Below are 24,500 nucleotides of genomic sequence, written 5' to 3'. Positions count from 1 at the left end.
TTTTCAGTTTTATTTCAAACATTAAGAGAGTACTGATTTGCACATGGTAGTTCTGAGTCAGGCCAAGGGTTTTGAGATTTCTGACATCTTCCACTGAAAAGGGCTTTCGCTGTAGTTGTTTTGTTCAGTTTGTTGTGGGTCACTTGAGTTTAAAAAAATTTAATAGCCAAAAACTGAAATCAAATCAACATGACTAAAAGAAATAGGTGAAATGGTATAGAACATTACTGCATTCCCGTTGGATCAAGATGGTTTCGCCCATTTTTCCTCTTTCACTAATACTGTTCCTTTTTTTCTTTGTTACAATCCATTCCTTGTGAACATACAGAAATGACCAAAGTCACTGCAAGTGGCTGTTTTTATTTTCTGTGATCTGTTGCAAGAGTCCAACCTTGTTTCCTCTGCTGCTGTTTGTGTAGCATCTGGTTTTGTAATGAAAGCATCTGGATTTGTTATGTGCATGTGTGTATATATGCACATATACACACCTATACATGTATAATATATACACTATATATATAGGAATATATATAGGAAGTGTGTATACATTTATACATAATATAGTGTATATCGTTTCAACTGGAGATAAACTGAACTGGGTTCAGACACTAGCACATGTTTATCTTTCCCCTGCCCCCTCTGTACATTTTAAACAGTCTGGAGCTTTTATTTATTTATTTTTAAAGTGCATTTTTAATGCAGAATAACTGTACTCCACTGATTCCTTGGAAAATATTTTTGATGAGAAAAAATCTGACGGTTCGCAGCCCCCAGCAAGAGAAGCCCGGGTCTGGTCGTGCCAGGGGCTGACGTGGCAGTGCCAGGCTTGTGCCTGAGTGATTACTGGGCGTTCTGGACTCTGGGCACCTCAGCAGCAGCAGCGCCTTATGAGAAGGCAGAGATAGGAGAGGAAGAAGGAAGGAAAGCTCAGATGAGGAAGGATGAGTTTGCGGTGTGTTCCGAGTCGGAAGCGTTAACTTCGCGTGGATTTGTGCAGTTCCTGCTTGGCTTCGGCTCAGAGATGCCATCTAGTCCCCTCCCCACCAACCGACACCAGCCGCCTCACGCCCTGCACGCTCCAGCATTTCCCAGGCGTCCCCGCTCCCAAGGCTGACTTCTGGGTCAGCTCCCCGTGGGGATGTGAGTGCCAGCGTCCAGTAGGAATAAGGCACCAGAGAAATCAAAATGTTACAAAAAGATGCAAAACCCCGTTTCAAAGAGCCTCTCCCATTGCTCCATTAAAATATTGCATGTGATACCATTCGTGTGTAAAGTGTGTCATATGCAGTCTCTGAAAGGAACTGGAGGCCCTTCAGCACCAGAGATCTTTAGGGATGCACCCTCTGTCAAAACACACCCACTCTCCCCACTCCCACGCCCACCCCACGCCACACGCAAAAGCACCAAAGTGGGAGAACAAGGCTGCGTGCCATTGCTCACCTCATTTTTGATAAAGATCAAAGAAGTGTATGAAATAAAATGTTCAGGAATTGCTGTAAAATTAAATGGGCTTTGGCTGTCATGTACCCGGTTACTTGATGCTCTAAATGTCCAAAGAGTATGACGAAGGGGTGGGAATGTTTGTGTTAATGTCTGGGGGAAGGTGCTAAACAAAAATTACTTCCTAAATGACACCCAAGTCCTCCGCTAGCACTTCAACCTCCCCTATTTTTTAAACATTGTAAAAAAGGAAGAGGTTCATCTAACTATAAAAGGAAAAAAATGAAGGCACAAGATTTTATTCGGTCCCACAATCCTTAAGAAAAAAAATGGTGTTGTGCAAGTGTGTGTGTGTGTGTGTGTGTGTGTGTGTGTGTACATGCACACACAAGTGAGATGGGAGACCAAGGGCCATTGGGGCAGTCGTCCAAGGGAAGCTGGAAAAGGAGAACAAGAGAGAATTTCGAGACAGAGAGAAGAAAGGAGAGAGGAGGAAATGGAGGCCTCTCTTCAGCTTTCTGTCATAGACAGTCTCAAGATTTGGCTGCTTTAGGGTCCAGAACGGAATTCGTTTGTCTTGGTCTAGAAAGTGCCCCCAGTTAAATATCTCCAGTTAATCATGTTACAGCTTTTGGTGTTTCCCTTTTCCCTTCCCTCCAGCCAAATGATTTTTTTTTTTTAATCACAGTTTTAAAAGTTATTTTTTCAATCTTGAAAAAATATGGAAAAGCTATTGAACAGCCTTAGGGCACTCTGCCTCTCCATCTTCACAGTGAGTAGATGGATGGACAATCCACACAGCCAAAGATGAGGCAGGCAAGCTCCCTTGTGCTAGAGGGTCCCTTGCCCCACCTTCCCCAGGGCTGGGGGTGCCTTCACAGCACCCACAGCCATTTCTTTCAATTGGATCCTTCCTCCCCCCACCCCATCCATGGCAGGTGGGCTGCCGAGAGAAGCAAAGCCAGTCTAGAGAGCGATGGTAACAGGGAGGTCTTAGAAGCCAAGGATGGAGGCGATGAGGGGGCATCTCTGCTCAGGCAGGTCAGCACTGCTCTCTCGGCAGCCTCCCCGCAGGATGGGAAGCGTGGTTGCCCGCTGAGAAGTTGAAGCCCCGCTCACATGGACTTCATGAGACCTCAGCTCTCAGGCTCACCACCTTTAAGCCTCTGTTGCATCAGAGCTGGTCCCCAGTCCTTAAGAAGGCAATGATCCAAGACAGAGAGGAAGAGTCAACCGGCTGTGTGATACAAAAAAAAGGGCTACGGACAGTGGGATTTCAGAAAGAAATTTAACTTTGGTTTTCCAACTTTTTCAAACGGTAAAAATTAAAGCAGGTCTTCAGTGGCTTCAATCATCCGACAGCTGTTACATTTTTTCTCATTTGGCAAGGCTAAGGCAGGATAAGGGGGGAAGAGAAAAGGGGTTTCCCATAATTGGTCGAAGACACAGGGTGGTAAAATGCTTCCACACTTAAACTCACAGTCCAGTGTTTTTGACATTTCATAAATAGCTTTTTTTTTCTCTAAAAAAAGAATAAAACAAGAACAATCCCTTTACTTACTCATCTGAAACAAAATAAACAGCAGTGGGTACAAACTTCTTCTTGTAACAATTACAAAAAACAACAATATAATCCCAACTTTTAACACGCATCTTGAATCAGTTATTTTTTTTTTTTAACCTCAAAACTGCAGCATATCCTTAAGGGCAAACTTTTCGATTAGTTTTTTTCTTTTTTTTTTTTTAAATAATGTCTTCACCAAAAAAACAGTCTTGTACCAATAAAATGCATTCAAAAATAGAAAATATTACACAACAAAAATATGTATCCTTCCTTTCCAAAAAAGATTCTTCACAAAAAAATGTAGAAAAAATTCCAACAATTTTTTTCCTCTCCTAAACATTAACTTTCAGTCTAGGGCACGATTATTTATTGATTTAAATGTCTGCTTTTGCATAAAACATGGAAGATGCAAAACAATTACTGTATTAGGTTTGTGAAGTTATGTCCACTCCCACCCCAACTCTAAAACAAAACAAAACCAGAAAAACCCAGCAAACATTAAACAAAAGATACAGCTGGTTGACTAGAAAAAAATCTCTCTCTTTCCTTCCTCTGTGCCTTTGTATGGGTTACTGGCTCTGTTGGTATCTGGGAATGCTCAAGAAGGGAGATCAGTTTGGAGTCAAGAGGTACTTTAGCGTTAGCTGATGTTCCGAGGAGTCATTTACAGTCTCCCATGTTGTGGGTTTATCTGCTGCAAATCCTCAGGGAGAAAAGAAACATGAGGGTGAGCAGAGGACTAAACTGTGTCCACGTGTGTACTGTACAAATACCTCTATACAAGCCAGTTTCTCCATCATAGCACATTTTTCTTCCCCCTTACAGTGGAGCTCAAGCGTCGGATCAATGGTAACGGAGAGCTCCAGTGGTATGCGGAAGGCTGGGGCTATTTCCTCTGTAGTCACCACGCCCACATTTAACCAGTTTGGGCACTAATTGGAACAATAACGAGATCTCAGATCTCAAAGCAATGTCCTGTTTTCCCCATCCCATTGAACCCAGGTATCTTTTCCATTTCAGTATTGCAGCTTAAACATATATTTTTCTTATTTGATGGTATTCCTCTTTTGCGTGGGATGTCTTTTGTATGTGTATCCAGTACAAACAGATTTTTTTTTTCCCCAAGCTTTTTTTCCCTGTTGTTTATTTGGTTGCTGGTTTTTTCTTTGTGGTTTTTGTTCTGTTTTGTTTCTGATTTTTTAAACAGTGAAATATGTCCAATTTTATTTCCAGTGCATTAAACAAATTTTAAATTAAAAGAAGAAATAAAACTTTTCCCCCATCCTTCTAAAGGAAATGACCCACAAAAGTACAATATAATAAAATCAGGCATTGCCAAAAATAGCATGATGTGCAACCTCAATTACATCAAAGAAAAACAAACAGACAAACAAGACTTATAAAACATAAGCATGAAGGAGCCAAGACTATAATCCCAACTATGGTATGATTGGCAAGCACTGGTTAAAAAATAGGTAAGGCTACTCTTAGATTTCTAGCTCAACAAAGTTAACCACTGCTCTTCTGTCTTTTCCTTTGACTCTTAATCTTTCACTCACTAGTTTTTATATCTTTAAAATGAACAAATTTTTTTTATATTTTTGGTCTACAGTAGAATTACATATTAATAATATAATAAAAAGGTATTTCATTAACAGGTTGGTACTGCATCTATGTGGGGAAAATAGAAAAAAAGCACTCAAAGAGACATTGCAAATGGACTCTATTCTTATAAAAATAACCACAAATACGATAGAAATTATAATCAGGGTAACAGATTCAACTGAAAACAGGTGGAAAAAGATATATTTTGGGTAATACAAACTCCTGACAAACTATGCCCTAGAATTACAGCCTCCAAACCTTTCCTGTGATTTCCACCTTTCCATAGGATCACTCAAAATTCAAATGGAAATGGAAACAAAATGAAAATAAAGTGGACAGGTGGTTGAGCCAGCCAAAGCTTCCAAGTTATCTTAGTTGACTGGTCAAGACCAGCTGGACAGCATTTGAGAAACTGGTAGGCCACAGGGGAGCCACTGATGGTATTTGTTTTTAATATTGGAGGGGTTCCCAGCCCACTGATAAAGAGAGAAACCAAGGAACCAAATAATTCTTCTGGTACCATATAATATATGAGATGAAATATAATTCCGATAGAGGGGATATGAGGGTGAGGTGGGAAAGAGGAGAGAGAAATAGGCAAACTTTGGGCACCACCTCCCTTTGTTTTCTTCAGCACATTGGTTTCCTTCTTTCTGAGCATCCTTTAGGATTGGCTCGGGGCCCCAATGTCCTCTGAGCAAATACGTGTCAGCACAGCTCTTGACATGACATCTATGCTTACTGGCTTTCCTAAGGGCTCGATGGCTCTGGAGGCTCCCTGCCCCCCACCCCCCCCATGCCCTTGATGAAGCAGAGAAGGGGTGTGAAATTGTAATGACAGAGGCCCTTTCCATTAACCATTCCTACCTGATGGTTAATTCACACCGATGGTCCAGTGTGGGAAAAAAATAAGAAGGAAAAGAATTGGTAAAAGTTGAGCTTGGTAATCAACAAGTGTGAAGTTTTCTTTCAGAAAAAAAAAAAAAAAAGAAGAAGAAGACAAAGAAGACAAAGAAATGACATCAGGAAATACTGCTTTTGGTTTCTTTGAACTATCCTTGGTTTTCCTCTCATTCAGTTGCTCCAGCTTAAAGTTTAGAATCTAGTGCAAATATCATCACATCACAGCATTCCAGGAGCAATACACTATCCCTTCATCCTAGGTGAATACTATCCCTTCAGACCTCCTCAGAAGACTGGGGGCAATGGTCCAGAAAAGCATTAACTGAACAGATTATTAACCTAGTACTCGCTACAACAAGAAAGGCACTATCACAAGAGATCAGCCTCAGCATCTTCCTTGCCATGGGCGTGGACATTTTAACCACTCCAGCAACTACAATGAAACCCAGACTGTGGCTTTTCCAGTACTTGAACTCACTGGCCAGTTATCTGACTCTCCCACTGGCCACTGCTGTTGGCTCCGGCCATGCAGAGCACTGACCGGCTCTGTGTCCATGCTGCCCCACATTTCACCAGTGATCCTTGTTTGGTTCTAAATGATTTAGCTCACTCTCTTCCATGGAAGTTTCTTTCTCTCCATCAGTCTCCAGGTCACGACTCTATTATAAAGACAGTTTACAGTGTCAAGTACTAGCGCTTAGCTATTTTCTCCTAGTTTTTTAAACCTCTAACCAAACCCTAAGTCATAAAGACAATTCAGTAGCTCCTTTAACAACAAATCTCCTGTAAATATCACTGTGAACAGAATGAAAACCAAAGTATCATCCCTTGACCACCAAAGCATATCCCTTGAGCCTGTTGTATTACATTTGTCTGCAAGAGAGGAGGTGGGGCTCTGGAAAGGAAAATCTTTGGTGACAGAACTGGAGTGGGTATGCAAGTTTCAAGGAAGAAGCTATTTTCCAAAAGCCTCAAGAGAAGTATCCTAGGGCAGTTAATGTGAAGATATTTTAAAAGGTCAATTATTTCTTTCTGTAACTTTGGTTTGGTGCAGTCAGTATCTTCTCAGTGCTTACCCAATACACATCTCTAAGTACCTGTTAAGAGCTCTGAATTTAGAGTTCCTTATTTGAAAGGGAGATAATACTTTGAGTGCTTAAGGGACTGCTTACATTAGTTCTGAAAGCTCTAAATGGAGTTTTTCTGCCTAGCAAGGCTGACAGCTTCCTTAAAAATTTTTTAACTTGGAAAAGTAGACTTGGATGGATGCTAAGGAGGGGAGAGAAAGAGATAGGTATCAATGTAATCTTAAGAAAGGCCGCAGCCGCAACCGAGAGTTTTCCAAATTGATGCCCCAACATGTGATAGTGATCAGAGAAATTCCACATTACCCACTGATATGGGTTGTGACCCTTTCTTACTGAACCAGAATCTTCAAAGCTGTCACCTTGGATTCTGGACGAGTCCTTCAGCATCTTCACTCTCCTGTTATTATTCCCTACAAAATCTATTGCTTTTCCTGTGGTGAAAGATTCTTTTATTAATAGTCACTAAAGAGCTGTCAAATTCTAATTACTTCTAAGATTTAAAAAGGCAATAAAAATAAATCCAATAAAGAAAAATTGAAAGAAAAAGCAACAACTTCAAAACTAGGCTTTTAGGCACTGTTAAGGTCTTCTGCTTTATAAAGGATAGTCTCTGATGGAGCAGCTAGTAAGTAGGTTCTGATTAATCCTCCAACCCTTCCTCCAATTTCAAAGTTGGCCTAGCTTGTTTCAGATAAACCTTTCACCTCACTGGTTTTCAATGTTTATTGCACTGTTCCCTTACTGTCATCCTAAAGGATTTTACCACATGCATGGCCTTCCTCTTTGGTTAGCCTGATCTAGGTTTCACCCAGCGATGAAAAAGCATGCTCAGGCTGAAAGGATACCTCCAATATGGACATGGTGAGGTTTTTCTGAAAGGAGGCCCTACCTCGGGCCCAGGAGAAGACTTTCCGGTCACCTCGGTTGGCTTCCTCACCATCGCAACTCTTACTGAAAGCTTAGTTGGAGACAACATTGGGCAAACTTCTCCTTAAACGTCTTCAATTTACAGTACTAACTCAGCTTCTTTATAATAAGAAAACAGATCCTATCAGCATGGCAGTTTCAAGGCCTGATCAAGAGTTGGCAGATTCCACAGATTTTTACCAACTATGCTAAGACCAAGCATGACGGAAATAACCCTCCATTTTTGTGGTGCTTCTAGTTTCAAAACTTGCCTCTTTCTTTCCCATACCTCACACACTCTCTCCCGGCACAAGTAAATACATTTCAGTAGTGCAATGCAGTGCAGTCATATTTATTTAGTGCAAAAAAAAAAAAAAAAAAAAAAAAAGCCCTATTACAGCCCCAAGCTCAACCCTAAACAGCTCTTACTAAAAGTTACCAGTGCCACAAAAGTGGGAAATTCAGTCCTTACCTCACACTTCTGTGAGTCATCTCTTTCGTTGTCCCTGTTTGGTTCAGCTCAAAGGAAGGAAACAACTAGCATACGCCTAGGCATTATTCTGTAAAATGTTAAGCCAATAGGCAGAAAATAAAGGGAAGGAGTTGAGTTGAAACCAAGGGTAGTATTTAGAAGAGGAAAATAGCTATTTAATGCAAAGATCAGTAGTGGTTTTTACTGAATGCTTTTCATCATGTCAAATGGCTCCGATGCTAAAGGGAATGGGTACAGAAAAAGATAAAGCTTTCCTGTTTCCCAAAACACGGTCCTAAATTTAACAGTGCTGGGTTCTTATTTTTGAATAGTGCAATCAGCTATTCCTCGAGGGCTTTGGGCAGCAGCCACCTTACCTAACATAAATAGGGACACTAAGAGCACTCACTTTTTCACATTGACCTTCTCTCTTGCCTCATTCCTCTCCTATCCATTTTTTCTGACTACACATAAATACAGATCTACATACACATACACATACACAGAAATTCTCAAGGCCCCTCTCAGGATGATAGATTGAAAATTGGTACAAATAGCTCAATGACACACACACACAAAGTACAATTATTAAATATAAAAGTGAATTATTACACCAAAATTAAGGGTCTGCATTGTACCTCTTCTTGTATTATTCTGTAAGAAAAAAACATTCATAGCAGGATGTCTTATGGAGCTTACTTTTTGCTTAAGATTAATCTGGACTTAGTTTGGGATATGGCAGTACTGAGTGATTTTGGAGAGATGCCTTGCATTTGATCATCCTCCAGAATCATGCTCTCCAGTTTGCCTGGGTCCCCACCCTCCAGGTGTAAATCTGCTTGTCTGCACATACCACATGCACGCTGGAAGTCTCAGGAGGATCAATATGTAGTTTAGAATAGATTATAGAAACATTAGTGGGGTCAGCACACTCAAATTCCTTTGGACCACTACGTTATCATAGAGTTTCTTGATTCTATCAACTTCTTGCCATTATTTGCCACGATGAGGATTACCAAGAGACTCTGCTTTCATTTACTCTGAAAACCACAGTTCTTTTAATGATAGTGCAAAAAAACAAATTTAATTAGATATATGAAAGTTACCCTTCATTTATATCTCAATAGGCCCCTCAGGAAAACGTAACCACTGGGACTAAAGAAGGAGTTTAATTGCTGACAATGCTTTTGATAATCCTCTCTTACAAATCTACACATAGATGGTTCCAAATCAAAGTCTGTGCCAAGGAGAGCAGAAGCAGAGTAACTCACCTTATTTTTCAAAGAACCCTCTGGCAGTGAACATACACTAAGCACTTTAGTCTATGTCTAAAGCTTGGATTAAATTTGAACCATTATTTTATTGTCTGTTATCTCTCTGCATAAGCCCCGGAGAGCAGATTAGTAATGGGAGCAGTCAAGGGTTTCTATAATTTCTCTATATGGTTTTGATAGCATTAAGAGAAGTCTTGGGCTTCCCTGGTGGCGCAGTGGTTGGGGGTCTGCCTGCCAATGCAGGGGACACGGGTTCGAGCCCTGGTCTGGGAAGATCCCACATGCCACGGAGCAACTAGGCCCGTGAGCCACAACTACTGAGCCTGCGCGTCTGGAGCCTGTGCTCCGCAACAAGAGAGGCCGAGATAGTGAGAGGCCCGCGCACCGTGATGAAGAGTGGCCCCCGCTTGCCACAACTAGAGAAAGCCCTCGCACAGAAACGAAGACCCAACACAGCCGTAAAATAAATAAATAAAAAAAGAGAAGTCTTAAATCACAAAGAAGTGAGGTTATTTTACTAATTCTTAGGCCTATAATAGTGAGAATGGGCAAAAATGGCAAAGGGCGAGTGGTGCTGACTTTCCCTGCTAACCCTGAGAACTGGCTTTAGGAATCCAGAACTGTATCAAATTTAGTCCCATCACATTGTCCTGTTTCCCCTCTTTGCTTTTCTTCTGTTCACTTAATTGAGATTGCAGTTATTGTGAAGATTCAGCTAAGAATGCAAATTATAGCATAAAAGACAGGTTATAAAAAGGTTGTCAGGCTATCTGTAAATTGAATTGAGTTGAAAACAGTATGCTTTCAAATGAAGCACTACAATTTCCTCTTTTTTTAAAGTTTCTAATTTGGTTTTTCTTTCTTTTGTGGTGGTGAGAGTACGGATGGGTGAAGTACTGGCAATGCCAATCTCCCTCTGTGACTGTCACCTCCAGTGCCAGGTTGGGGAGATGACAGGCAATGGAGGAGTGGTGTTTCACCATTTAAGACCTCATGAACACATGCAGTTTTGAAATGAAGAGAACAGAAATCTGAACAATTATAGCAATCCATAGATCAACTGATTTTGGCATTTTAGTAGTATCCTTTCTTTTTCTTTTCTGGTGATTCTGTCCTATATTAATAAGAAACATCCAAAAAGGATTTTCATTACATTAGTCTATCCTCAGCCTTATTTCAAAAATTTGAGGAGACAAAAAGGATTTGTAGTGTGAAATTGCATGAACTTCATCCGCAGTCAATCCCCATCCTTAGGCCTCATACCTGTAAAGTTTAGGTAAATGGGGTTTCTTTTTCAAGGAATAGCTTTTATTTTAACTATTCTACCCTCAAAGTGCAGAGAGACTCTTTCTCCTCAAAGCTCTCACATTCTACTCGAAAAGGAAGATAAGATTTTCATGGAGAATAGACTCCTTAATGATAGAATGGAAGGCTTTTCATTATAAGAGGGAAAGGAGTAAGGTAAGGGTGGGCAGTGATTTCACTGATGCCTATGGCCATGCACAGTATCAAATTAAAGAATCAAAATTTTTTACTGCCTTGAGAAGAAAGAGATAAAGGGTAACAAACAAATCAACAAACAAACTTCACTAAAATACACATTCCTCTAGCTTCAGTTTTCTAAAAAGTAATAATTATGCTTAAATCAAGGTTTACAGATAGCAAACAACTGTTTTAATGTGTGAAAGTATTATCCCTTTGCTTTACTATGTTAGTTTCACTTTCTTTGAAGGAATTGTATCCGTGCACACTTGTCCTAAAGTCCAGTGCAGAAAATAAACTGGTTTGCTACCAGCCTCAATCTCAGAATATTTCCTAAGCTCTATCTGCAAATCCTAAAACTATATATCTGTAAAATGAGATGCAGAGCTTCTGAAATGCATTGTGGGGGTGGGGCCGGGGGAGGAAGCAAGCTTTTTATGGAGGCAAAGAAAGAAATCCCTTCCTGTCCTCCAAAATGTATACTGTAATGTTTCTGACCGTTATTTTGCTGCATTACTTACCGTTAGGGCTACCGGTGTTAGCTTAGAAAAGCAGAAGCTCGAAAGTAACAAGAAATTCACATCCTGGACTCTCCAGAATATTAAACAGGATTTCGACATTAATCTAGACTAATGCAGAGGCTGTGGTGAGAAATCTGGGGTCTCAGGGTTAGAGCTCTTCTTGGAGCACTATAAGGAACAAGGTCAAGAAGGCATCCTGGAGGAATCTTTGTGATAAACTGGACCAAATGGGACCTACCAGAACCAGATCCACTCCTCCTCCACATTATACTTTAAATGATGGCATTTAGGATTTAAAAGAGAGTCTTTTGTTCTTTCAGAAGTCAATGCCTGAGGACAGGAATACTTTAGATGACTTTAAAAAAAAAAAGATAGAGGGAGTCAGAATGGACAAAGAAAGAGAAGGAGATAAGAATGATGGGGAGAACATGCTAAGTGAAGATGACAGTCCTAAGCAACATACACACTGACGTTAAGAAGTGTTGGTTTCCTACTAGATGTGGGACTCAGGGAGGTTTTTGAACCTCTTCTTTATTTCATTGCTGTCTATGGTGTGAGACGTTAAAAACTGGTTTGATTAAGGTAAAACCTGCGTCAAGCCTCAAATCAAATTAAGACTACATTTCTGACATTACTGTTCCTTCTGATGGTCAATGGGTAAAGCAAGAAGTGAAAGCATAGCCCTGTGTGCCCCAAATCAGGTAGTGCTCTATATGCCACAGAATGGTCCACCCAAGAGCTGAGAGCCAAAGCAGTATCACAGTAAGAGTGCTGGACTGGGAGTCAGGAAAGACTTGTGTGGCAGAGTTGTTCAGATTGCATCATAAGCATCCTGTAAAGGGGGAGACCCAGAAATGCATGAGTCTTTTGGACAATGCTCTGGCAACCAGACAGTTGTAACTCACTGAAATGAGATCTAGCATGATGACCAAATTACATGGTGAATGCTTAGTTACTGGGGAGTGTATTAAATGGCTCTTCAAGTATCTGTTCTGCCCTATTATTATTTTATTTAAGCACATATTAAGTTTATGTTTAAAAATATGTGGTTGCAAAATAGACACTTTAGAAACTTTATGGATCTTTTCATCCCTTAGTAAATTACTGCTTAAAGTTCTAAACCAATCAACAATTATTTGTTTTCCAAAAACATGACGTGAAAAAGATTCTTCCTAATTATCTCCTGTGGTGCCTTTGAGTAGAAGTGGATTTACCTGTTTTAGAAGAGCTCACTAGGGCTTGAACAGGTATCAAAATTAGTCTGAAATGTTACTCCTTTCATTAAATTTCTCTAAGTCTAGTACCTGTATGTCATTTGGCTAAATATTAGTAGGAGTTGAAAGAGTCATCACTGATGATTTTTTTTTTCTCCCTCAGAAATGGTCTACTCATATCAGGAATTTGAACACTGTGGTATTTAAAAAAAGAGAGAAAAAAAAAAAAACCAGAAAATATTTTTCCCTTTGTCTTTGGCCAAATGTGAAGGTGAAAAGAATTTGTGACCTCAGCTAGTACGGCTGACATTTAAAACTGTGACTCAGGTCCTCCCACTCTCAAAAGAATAGTGATAACTTTTAAAACCTGAAGGTACAGTGAAGACATGCTTCACTCTGCCTACGAGTCTCATGCTGATGAACTCACTCATGTCAGTGCTCTTTCACCACATAAGGCTCAAAGAAGGACATTCACAACGGGGTGGGGGAAGGGAGGGAAATGAGCCCTCAGGTGTCATGATGATTAGAGCTCTTAAGGCAGTGAGGAGAGGAAGAGGTAATTTAAAGTCTTAGAGAGAAACAAGAAATAAAGAGAATGGGTGAGGAAAAGGAAAGAGGAAAATAGTGAAGTTGATACAATTTGGGTATTAAGTGATCACTGGAAAAGGAACAGCTCACCTCACCCTCAATTCACTATGATGTTGGTCTAGTAGAAATATATTTAGTTGAAAACTTTGGAGAAACAGATGGATATTTTTGCTTTTAGACTCAATACTAGCCCCTTCCAAGCAGATTAGAGCAGGTAGTTCCTTAATGAGTACCGCAAGTAGAGGGTAAAGAGGGGAGTTGGATAAGGGGAGGGAGGAGGGCTTGTTGGAGGGGCACAGCAGAATGGGGTGGGATTTGAAAACAAAAATCGACTGGAAAAGACGAAAGGAAGGAATTGGTGTTATTCACACTGAGAAGCCTTAACGGTGGTTCAGTGTGGGAAGGGTTCTCACACTGAGTATGACGAACAGCTGTTTTCATCCTGTCCTGAATGTAGAACTGGTCTCAGGCACCCAGGACGAATGTAAAGTTTATCCATCAGCGGTGTTTTCCAGGCATTGGGTTGAGTAGCTGAGGGAAGCTGAAGGAGCTCTTTATCTAAAAATACTATTTGAAAATATTTCTTGTGAGGAAGACAGGATGCCTGATTTCTGATGTTTCCGTGATGGCCTGGTTAAAGAAGAAAGGCACCAAGTTCCCACCTTAACAGACACGGGTAGATATTGAGGGCTAGATACCCAAGAACCACTACTTTATGGATTCTGCAGACTAAAAAAATGAACTATAATTTTCTGAGTTCTAGTTCTATCAGCCTCTGTCATGAAAAAGTTCCTAAATTCTGATTTTATTAAAAAGAATCTCCTAGGAAAATGAACATTATATTGCTAAGCTGCCTCCAGGGAAGCACTGAAGACTAGTTAAAATAACTGTAAGCACACTGAAAACAGAAAGTAGTCAGTAAAGAACTAGTATTAAAAATCAATATTTGAAAATACAGTTGGGACAACTAGGCTTTTAACTGCCTTCTGCTTCTCAGATGAGCAGCCCTTTGAAATGCAGCCTGTAATTGTTGGTCAGATCATATGGAGGTTAAGAGGCCCCTTGGTCATATTTTTAAAAGCAAATATAGACAGTGACAGTCCTAGAGGGGAAAATCACAGATACATTCATATGCACTTCTTTTGTTCTTCAGATATTGAGAGGGTCAGCTAAACAAGATCACTTTGACTACGAACCTCTTTGTGTCAGCCACACCAAAAAAAATGTTTTCTTAAAAAAAGTTTTCACTTTCCTACATTTGCTAAGTCTGAGCTTAAAAAAAATTCTAAAATCCTGTAAAGACAATACTGAAGCTGATAATATAAAAAGCAAACTAGAGCAGTAATGATTATTATTAAATGCACCAGATTAACTGCAGCAGGTTGGTGATGGGTGATAAATGCAAAGAAATAGTATTTCAATCAACTCATGATCATAGGCAGATTCAAAAGTTAAAATGAATATAATGTAATATATATTTCAATATAGAGTTGTTATATATAATGTGTATGTTCTAGCTTTCAGAAATACTGCAATGTAGTGTACTGTACTTAAGTAAGCATACCTAAATAGTAACTCATATTCTTCCACAAAGTCACTAGTACTGTTAACTAAAAAAAAAAAGCAACTCATTTTTTTTCCAGTAAAAAGAAATATCTATGGTTACAGTCACAGACTTCTTTTGGATATAGAAAGACAATATACATTTAAAACAATAGTAACAACAAAAAGATTGCAACTGTAAGTAGCCTTACTTAACTGGGGAGGGGAAAAGTCACCAAAATAGAAGAGGAAAGAAAACGTCCTCTGAATTCTGTAAGTGAGCAGAAATAATCCACGTGTCATAAAAAATAAGAAACCATCTAGTAAAAGAAGGGCATGGGAGTGAGAAAACTGAATCTGACTGTTTCCAGGCCACCCTTCAAAGTCAGCTATGAGAGCCAGGTCCGTTTGTTCAGAATAGTCCACTAGAGTGCATTCTACTTTAATGTTCGAGATGGGCAAGAGCCATCAAGTCTTAGAGATTACCGAAAACGATTCTTCTGAGAGTCTATTGGTTTGCTAGACATGGTAAACAACCCACTCCTGGAAAGACTTCAGCAAAGGCCACATTGGTTTCAGGAGACACAGTTTGTGATTGATGATGATTCCCTGCAGATGCAGGCAGGATTAGGAAGCTTTAGTTTGGGAGTCAAACTTACAAGTGGGTGGGTGTTTGTGTGCACACACTGGGTTGCATAGAGGAAAGGAATGGAGGCTTTTAAGCCATGGAAGGGCTCAGGCAAAAGTTTTGCATGGGCCTTGCCTGCCTGGCCTTGGTGCCCGCTCCTGCACAGGAAACCTGGGTAGAGGGGGTGCCCCTTTTACCTACTTGCCAGTTGAGTACATCTGTTCTACCTTCTTCTGGAGGAAAGCAGCCTGTCACTGTGGGTTTGCTGTGGATCCAACAAGCTGCCTTTGTGTCTCCCAACTCTGAAACGCTACAAAAAGCAACAGAGTGGGCAGGTGACTGCTTCCTGGGGAGGGAGCCACCAGTCTTGAGCACAGTGGCGGGAAGAGGCAACAGTATCTACGCACCAGGACCTACGCCTGTGTGTGCTTTGTTTGAGATGCACACATACTCGCAGAGCACAGCAAGTACACATGCAAACACGCATGTCCACACACACGTCAGTAAATCCAATAGAAGTGCAGTTCGTTCAGTGCACTGTACTCCACACAAGCATATTCAAGTTTCTCATGAAAGGGGTACCTAGAAATTACTGATGCTTGGGCTCCTTCAGAATGCCCTAAAGCCTCATCACAGATAGTGGACAGCACTAATGCACCCAACTAAGGCAACAGAGCAGAAGCAGATACATGAGATATCTGAGACCTTTGACTAACTATAAATTCCAGACTTTATCTTGTTGTCATTAGGGGATACGAATGTGGAACAGTTTTGTACTGGGAGCACCTCACACTGCGTGTGTACATGCATAATGTAGACTCATTTACAGACATTTTGGACAGCAGCTGGGACACACTAGATGGGTTAAGTCCCTTTCATTACTAGAATCTACATATAAATTGCAATGATTCTGCTGGGCAACGACAAACTTCTGTTGCAACAGTAGTAGAAACAGATGTCTCCTATGGGGTTAATTTTTTTTTTTTTTCCTGCCTTGGGTTAGAACCTCATTGAAGCATTTTGAAGCAAGGAAACCTCTGAATTTGAAAGAGGGCTAGTTAGGGACTTTTTACACCCTAATTAGGTATCTCAAAAGCCAGGACTCCAATAACTGCGGCTAGATTTTCCCTATGATCTGCAGATCGTGCTCCTTCATTGAAGACTTGAAAGTTGTGAGTTTTCATTTAAACAAAGAACCACCAGATAACCCAGATGCTCACAGGAATTGAGAAAAAAAAGTTCAGAGATACACACTGTACAGGAAAAGCTTTTTGTTGAGACTGTTCTCCCTGTTAAGGAAATGATTCAAACTAGCATTTTAGGCACCTGTGATCGTGTCTTATGGGACTCGCTATTTAGCTAATAGGATGTCTATTTTACATCCAGCCCAGACCCATGTCACTGAAATAGGATAGGAAATAGCAGCCACTTCCTGAGGGCAGCCAGTTCCTGACAAGTTTGGTGCCTCCCCCTAAAGTCACTGTTTCCATAGTCTTCAGTCATGAATAGGGCTCATTTTTGTAATAATGCAACCATAAAAAAAGCAAGAAGTGTCCACGTCTTCACACCTGTCCCATCTATCTTCTGTTCTCTTCCCTGGGCTTTCTGACTTAAGGCAGTAACTCTTTACTGTAAGTGGCTTCCTGTGAAAATACCTTAACTGAGGTCGCTTCAGATAAGATTTAGTCTGAAATTATTCAGTTTTTGGAGCAACAGGCTGGGCCTGAAGAACCACCGGAAACCAGGCATTTTTGGTCAGCGGTGTGGAAAATGATGTTTCTTGTTTCAACCCAGGGCATTTCTACCCCTCGTTCAGTGAAATACATAGTTCTGAAAAAGAATGCATGCTGTGCAGTCCTCATCGTCTACCTCTTCACCCTAAAAAGAAGCCAGAGGAACCCTAGTGTTCCATGCCATTTTCTGGGATCTGTTAATGCGCACCACTGACCACTATGGATTTGGTGTCCCAGGAGAAAGAATATTCAGAGACTTACCAAGTTCTCTGGGGTGTTTTGGTCAGGCTAATCATCTTAGCACCTAGTGTTAGAAATGATGCTTTGGGTTAGTAATTTCCAGGCTCTGCGTTTACAGGAACACTGAGTCACCACAGCTTTCCTACTTGGGGAGGTTTAAGCAGTATCAGAAATGGCAACTCTACACAAACAGCTGTTGCGAATCTGAAAATATTCTCTCTGGAGCAAGAGCCCCTCTGTGCCCCTTTTCTGTCTCCATATGTGGCCTGAGCCCCAGGGTAGAGATTGCTTTTGAAAGTTTGCCCCGTGTCATCTCTTTCCCGGGCACCTAAGAGAACAGCCTCTTTTTTTCACGAGAACACAGAAGCGAAAGCAGCTGCTGCCGGACCACCGTGAGGGCGCGTCCAGCCTCGGGGAGCCCGGCTCAGCTCAGGCACCCTCCTCGCACACCGCACACCCTGGGGCACTGGGTTGCCCGGCACTTCTGTGGAATCAGGGAGTCGATTGAAATTCTAGTGCACCCTTCCTTGTGTTCGACACCAAGTCCCATGGTTCTGTCTTTAGTGTCCTATTTTTCTCTTTATAAAATTTCTTTCTCTGGGGGACAAAATTGGCCATTTAAATAAAGTTCTTTTATAGTTAGTAAAGAGGTTTCTCAGAGCCAGAAATCACTGAAAAGTCTATCGACCCTACCCACGGAAAAACCCAGAGCTTTCTCTAAATGCCTCTTGCCAAACCTCCTAGTGTTGCGATTGGATGCTTCCTGGCTTTGCATTATTGGTGCTGAATACGTTTCGTAATCCTTCTGTTCCCTTCTCCAGGGCTCCCACTACCCTGGACTTCAACTCATGACTATATTATTCTTTCAGAAGATTTCTTTTAAGAGTCAGGTCACAACAGAAAGGGCACTCTCCCTCCTCCTAAATCCCAGGGGCATCTCAGGTGGTGACTACTCCTCCCTTGCGCCTTCGTTTTGCCTCTTTTTGCTGCGGCAGCGCACTGGCTGTAGCAGATGCAGACCTGATGTGGTTATCTGATACCTTTGCTGCAGTCACACATATTCTGCTCCCAGCCCTGACCGATTAAATGACACCTTCTAGCCTTCTAGAGGAAGGCTCCAAAATGGGCATAGCTAGTGGGAATCCTGGCCAGATCTACCTCACTGCCCCCTTTCCTCAGGGCAGCAGGTCTTGGGGACACACTGGATGAGCCACACCGAGGATGCGACGTGACCCTTATCATGTTCTCTCGGGGCTCTGAGGGATCTTATACGAAGCACGCCTCACTTTCAACTTCTGTGCTGAGGGAAAACACTGATTAGGGGCCTGGGCTGGGCACATACTGTTGGTGTGTTTGTGTGATGGGGTACAGGTAGGTGAAGGTATTAGGACTAACATGAAACTAACACACCCAGAGGAAACCTTTTCTCTTTTCATATCACAATGCACAAATTCTAACTGTTCATGAGTTGGAAGAAGTTTTCTTGGTCCTTACAGAATGTGGAGCTGATACAATATAAAATCCCTGTGACTTTTAAACACAGCAAATTCAAGTCTTTCCTTCTAAGGCCAGGAGCTACTGTGACCCCCGAGATGCCTAGGAAGAAGGAATGGGCTTCAGCCTGAACAACAGCAGGAAAGTACTCACCACACTTACTCATGGCACAAACAGCTTCAGAGCATTAGGACTTTGGGGAAGAAAAAGTCTATAAAACTGTTCTTAGAAGCTAAAGTTTACAACTCAAACTGTATAATAAGAAATATTTTGATACAGAGACTTTCATTTCAGAGTCTTTTTTGGCCTGGCTTGTTTCTCAATCTTTTCCCATGTGTAGATTTGTATCAGATCCATATGTCTCAATTCCTTCCTTTTTTGGGGGCTCTATTTTACACATTTGGGGCTTTGGGGGGGTACAAATTTTGGCATTTATTATATCAATAGGGGAAAATATGCCCACTCTGCTAAGATGCTACTGATATTTTAGTGCTAGGAAATTTTATTTTTCATAAACTGTATCTAACTATCTAGAGATAAACGTTCCCCTTTGACTTTTTCCTTTCCTTTGTCCAGCTAATCCAGTTTTAAGTCATAAATTGCTAAAAAAAAAAAAAAAGAAAGAAAAAGAAAAAGAAATAAAGAGTACTTTTCCATACCAGTTCTTGTTCCCTGTACTCATCCTAAGAGGTCTTAAATCTGGAACACTTGCTTCCATTTCATCTATTTTTTTTTTCCTGGCTACTGAAGTTTTTATTTTTTTTAGCACTCATAGCATCCTAGCATAACGTTCCAAATGTAAGAAGATTGTTGGATTTGAAACTAAAAGAATAAAAGAATCTATGCTCATCTTCTATTCTTGAAGCAAAATGTTTCCCCTGTCCTAAGATGTTGGTGATTATTTAATTTGAAAGGAAGGATTGACAAACTAAAAGCATCTCTATCCTTTTGAAATAGGCGCGGACTAGTTTATTTCCTAAAACGTAGGTCAGTTTGGAAGCAGCCCTTTCAGAGGCCAGAACATGGAGTAAGGTCCCACAGCAAGTTCACTGCTCCCCAGCTTAGATCTTCCACTCCAATCTAGCTGCTTCCTTTCTCCAGAGAACAATCTGTCAACTATTTTGGACTATGAGATGTTTGGGAGGAACAGACACACAGTAAGAAAAAGTCTACTGCTATGCAAACCTGGATAATCCATATTGTTATAATGATTACATCACCTCACCAGGAATTCTTTGGGAGTCCTCTAACATTTACAAAAAAGAGATACTTCATTTGAAGGGAAAGGATGAATATGAGGGTTTAAACCCAACTGGTATTTTTTTCCCCACGTGTTCTATAACAAAAGGTAAATCGTAACCCAATTGCTTAGTTTTTTACATGGCAAATCAGCACTAAGGCGAATGGGTCTCCCTCAGATTTGACAAGCAGATAGCTAAATGTGGCCCACACTGCCACCCAAGATCAAGTTTCTGGAGGTCCTATAACATCTGTCTACTTTGCTAAGGTTTGTGTAAGGCCACTATTTTAAACGAGCTACTGTCCAATAATTCAAAGTATTTTAAAGTGGCTTTTGGCCTTCTTCCATTTGTAACATATGCTGAGTGATTTCATGTCATTTTCCTCTAGATTAAAAAGATATTTTTTTTAACGTCAATTTCTTCTTTTTTACATCATGGGTTGAATGACTTGTTTTTCAAAATATCAAAATTCTAGGCCATGGTTAATTAACTAATGCTCCCTCTGTTGGTAGTAAGTGGAAATACTGGAGTCTTACTTAAGATAGTTATTTCAAAAAGCAAGAGAAAATGGACTATTTCTTGTTTCTGAAGCTGTTTCCCACTAGCTTTTAAAACAGGTCAATTTTGGACAGATAGTTTTTAGTAGGACTCCTCTTAGAAATCACGATGGGTGATACTTAAAGGTCAGTTAATCATCCAAGTCTACATTAAAACTACTAGCAAAATATTTACTGAATGAAGGACCACAGGACCAAATGAAACTCACACAGACGCCAGTCCAGTCGCACTAACCCTACTAAACATCACCAAGAACTTATGGAAAAGATACAAGTTAACCAATCCTAAAATGTATGAGTAAAACCAATTTAGTTATTATACAGTTGCTTCCCTTGGAAGATTTCTCCTCATTTGTTGCACAGTTTTTGTAAATAAGTTGCTGATAGGAAAATTAAATTAAAATGCAAAGTAATTTTGAAACTGAAATACTTTCTTTCCTCTTTTTTTCTTTTTAAACGGTAGTTTAGTGTTTCTGCTCTGTTTAAAGATTTACCTTTCCCCTTAAGTGTGTTAAAATATGCCCAGCAATGAAATCACCTTTGGAGTTTTCAATAGGTTTAAAAATTCCTATATTTGAGTTGGAATCCCTTTAGGACACTGTCTATAATGGAAAAATCTCTATTCTGATACCTTGATCAGGACCGAGGAGAGAAATCCCAACTAGGAAGAGAGAGTGGCATCTAAGATGATGCAGTGAATTGGTGGCCTTTTGAATGGTGGATGTTGGCATCTGGGAGATTTTTGTTAGTTTCTTTAAAACCTTACTAACAAGCAAGGGTTAATAAATCATCTAAAGAATAATCATCTTATTTAGCCCTCTCAACCATGGTGGAAATAGAAGGTGACCTTTGAAAGGAAGAAAGTAATTTCGGCATCGAGGCATTCTGATCTGCAACAGGCTTCTGATAACGCCGCTCTCTGTAGTTGTGAAGGGCGAGGAGGGACAGTAGAGTTTTGTGAACTGCTCCTCCCGGCTGACCACAGAAGGAAAGAACACTTTTGTCAAGACCTCTAGACTACTAGTGTTTCATCAAAGAAAAAAAGGTAAAGTCAATAGAAATTCTAGAATCATAAGATCTCAATGAACTTTCAGAGAAGCAAGAAATCTGTTTCTGAAAGACAAAGTCCCTCCCATGAAAAAGAACAGAATTCTAGATGAATCAGTTGAAAAAAATATTCAGTGGAGCAACATAAGCTTGCTAAAAGTCGAAAGACTACATATCAAAATACAAAGCAGCAGTTCAAATTACAGCAGGGATGGGCTGGCCAGAGGCCCTCATCAACCCAGGCAATACTTAAAATAATAAAAATTAAGAAAAATTTAAAAAAATATGAAGAAAATATCCTTCCTCTCTTTCAAATATAACTTTAATTGCCTTTTATTCTTTCTATCTGGAAGCAGTATCGCTAACCTTAACAGTCTTGACTTACCAAAAAATATATATATGTGTGTGAAATAAAATAAAAGAGAAGGGATTGGTGGCAGTGTATGCAAAACCAAAATGAAAAAAAATTACTTTTAACAATCTCACTTTTTTTGTTTTTTTTTACACAAATACTGTTGTAAATATATTAAAAAAATCAGCATTCTATCTGGTAAACGTCACTTTTGCCCCTCTATAAAATTTTGAATTAAAAAAGCCTCAAGAACTTTTTATTATTCCCCCCCCTCCATTTCTCTTTCTTTTTCTCTTCCACAAGAATATATCCTGACACTTTTTTTTTTATTTGTTTTTGTTTTTTGCAAAGATTGTTGGAAATAATCCTTCTCTTGTACCTAGAAATGTAGGTGCAAACCTCTGATATCTTTGTTTTATCTGCATTCCTGCCTTTCATGAAAGTCCCTCTTGATTGTGCTGAGTCTGGGGCTCAGCGAAGACACTGAATAAATACGATAGCCACTGTTGCTTGATGCTTGTCCAAGTCTTCCTGGCTTCTGCTGAAAGGGGGGGGGGCGGCATGGAGGAGGTGGGCCAGGGTGTGTGGACCGAGCAGAATCTGGGGGAGAAGCCTGCCATCTGCCTTTCCCACACCACCAAACCCACGCCCCTTCCCACACCCGCAGCCCTTGCATGAAATCAGACAACGTTGGGGGTGGAAAACAGCAGGGCCTTTCCTCTGGGTTTTCAACCAGAAAGTGATATTCCACAGTTTTAACTGGTTACTGTGAAGTCCAAGCGGCCAGAATTGTGAAAATGTCCACTGAAACACTGCAAGCGGTGTACTTAAAGACAGTAGGCCTTTTAGATTTTGTTATATATTTTTGTAGTGCTCTTCACAAGTGAAAAAAGAAAAATTTTTTTTTTTACTTTTTTTTTTTAAAGATTTTTTTGTAAAGAAGGGTTGTATTTAGAGGCCAGTAGCTAGAGATCCAACCAGTGGACCTCCTGAAGCACTACCAGGCCTTAAGGCCACCATCCGAGGGAGACTGGGAGAACTATTATTCCCCTGAGCCTCCGAAATGTAATGTACCAGCAGGCAAAAACAGTTCTTCATGTAGTACAAAATGAAACGAAACAAAAACAAAAACAGAAAGTAAAAACGAAACCAAAACATTTCTTAAATTCTAGTGCCATAGCTTTTTTTCGTTCGTTTCTTTTTTGTTGTTTTGTTTTGTTCATAAGAAAGAGAGAAAGATACTACTTATCCGTCAGACACATGCATCCTCATGTGGTCGTTGAACTGCTCGATTTGGTCAAACTTTGCTGGACAGACGGAGCAGACGTAGGTGGTCCCCTCCGTGCAGGCCACCACCCCTGGGGGGCCAGCTCGGGCCCCTGGGGGTGTGCCTGCGGGAGGGGTCCCGTTGCTGGCACTGTGCAGGGCCACGTGTCGCTCCAGGAGGGTCTTGTGGGAGAACTTCTTTTTGCAGATGTAGCACTCATAGGACTTCTCGCCCCGGTGGAGGCGCATGTGCACATTGAGGGAACTCTTCTGGGTGAAGCGCTTGTTGCAGATACTACACTGGTACGCCCTCACTCCCGTGTGTGTCACCATGTGCTTGATAAGGTAATCCTTTAAGGAGAAGGAGCGCCAACAGATGCTGCATTGGTGGGGCTTCTCACCTGTTCACGTGGGAAGAGACAGCAAGCGGGACAGAGCGAGACACAGCGAGGGAGGGAGAATGAGAGACAGAAAAACAAGACAACAGAAAACAAAAACAAAAACATTAAAAAAAAATCTGATTGGTTCACGGATCACCCCTGATTGGAAAGATCCAGTCCTTCCTGGCCTCTCATGTTCTGAGAAAACTTGCTTTAAGGTGCTGCCAGGACAGTCTAGAGTTTTCCATGTCCCCATGCCAGAAAATGTCTCTCTTGGAAAGCTACTCGACATTCTCCAGTAAAAGTCTTCCAAGGTCATTCTGTGGAGAGAAGGGAGTGCTACTTTATAGGGGTCATTTTCAGTGCCATCATTCGGGGATTTAACTGTGTGTTTGCCGTTTGCATTATCAAACAAATATAAGAAATAAAAGAGAGAAAAGTTCTTTGGAGACATGGGGTCTCTAGAATCTTTGGGAACTAAGGTTGGTGGTCACACAGCGTGGCTCTTTGGGGACAGTCTCCATTTCTGGTATTTTGTCTAGTAAATGTCCTCATGCTTTGATTATAGGTCTGGAAAATATTGCCCATCATAGGAATAAGTCATTCTGAAGAGCTATGCCTTTGATTTTTATCTACTTTAGACAGCAATCTTCCTAAAATGTAACTTGAGAGAGTTAATTGGCTATTCTGTCTGGACTGCCCTGAGCTGTAGATTGGTCTTGTCTGGTGTGGAGGTTGAGTAGGTGGTAGACAACACAATGATCTCAGAGTCAAATGGTCCTGTTCAAATCCAGGCACCAACGGATGGCCTGCCACTCTGACAAATCTGCAAATGCCTCTGAGGTATACAGTTCTGCTTACCTCACTGTGCTGGTGTTGACATAAAATACATATGAAATCACTTTGCAGACCACCAAGAGTGGTGTGGGAATACTTGCCTGGTGTTCTTATTACAAGACTACC

General features: G+C 40.7%; 1 protein-coding gene across 17 annotated transcripts in view; it reads right to left on the bottom strand.

The window, feature by feature from the left end:
- Positions 1–24,500, bottom strand: part of ZBTB20 (zinc finger and BTB domain containing 20) — an 825,027-nt gene that overhangs the window by 1,378 nt on the left and 799,149 nt on the right. For all 17 annotated transcript variants that reach the window (XM_082624273.1, XM_082624270.1, XM_082624272.1 and 14 more), the window contains one exon: positions 1–23,558. This exon is cut by the window's left edge and continues 1,378 nt beyond it. In XM_082624273.1, the coding sequence (XP_082480399.1) occupies positions 23,137–23,558 (422 nt within the window). In that variant the 3' untranslated portion in view covers positions 1–23,136. The remainder of the gene's footprint in view (positions 23,559–24,500) is intronic.

Source organism: Mesoplodon mirus, assembly GCF_964341445.2.
Source record: "Mesoplodon mirus genome assembly, chromosome: 6".
NCBI lineage: Eukaryota > Metazoa > Chordata > Mammalia > Artiodactyla > Ziphiidae > Mesoplodon > Mesoplodon mirus.
The sequence above is the reverse complement of the archived record's forward strand: the minus strand, read 5'-3'. Positions and strand labels throughout refer to the sequence as shown.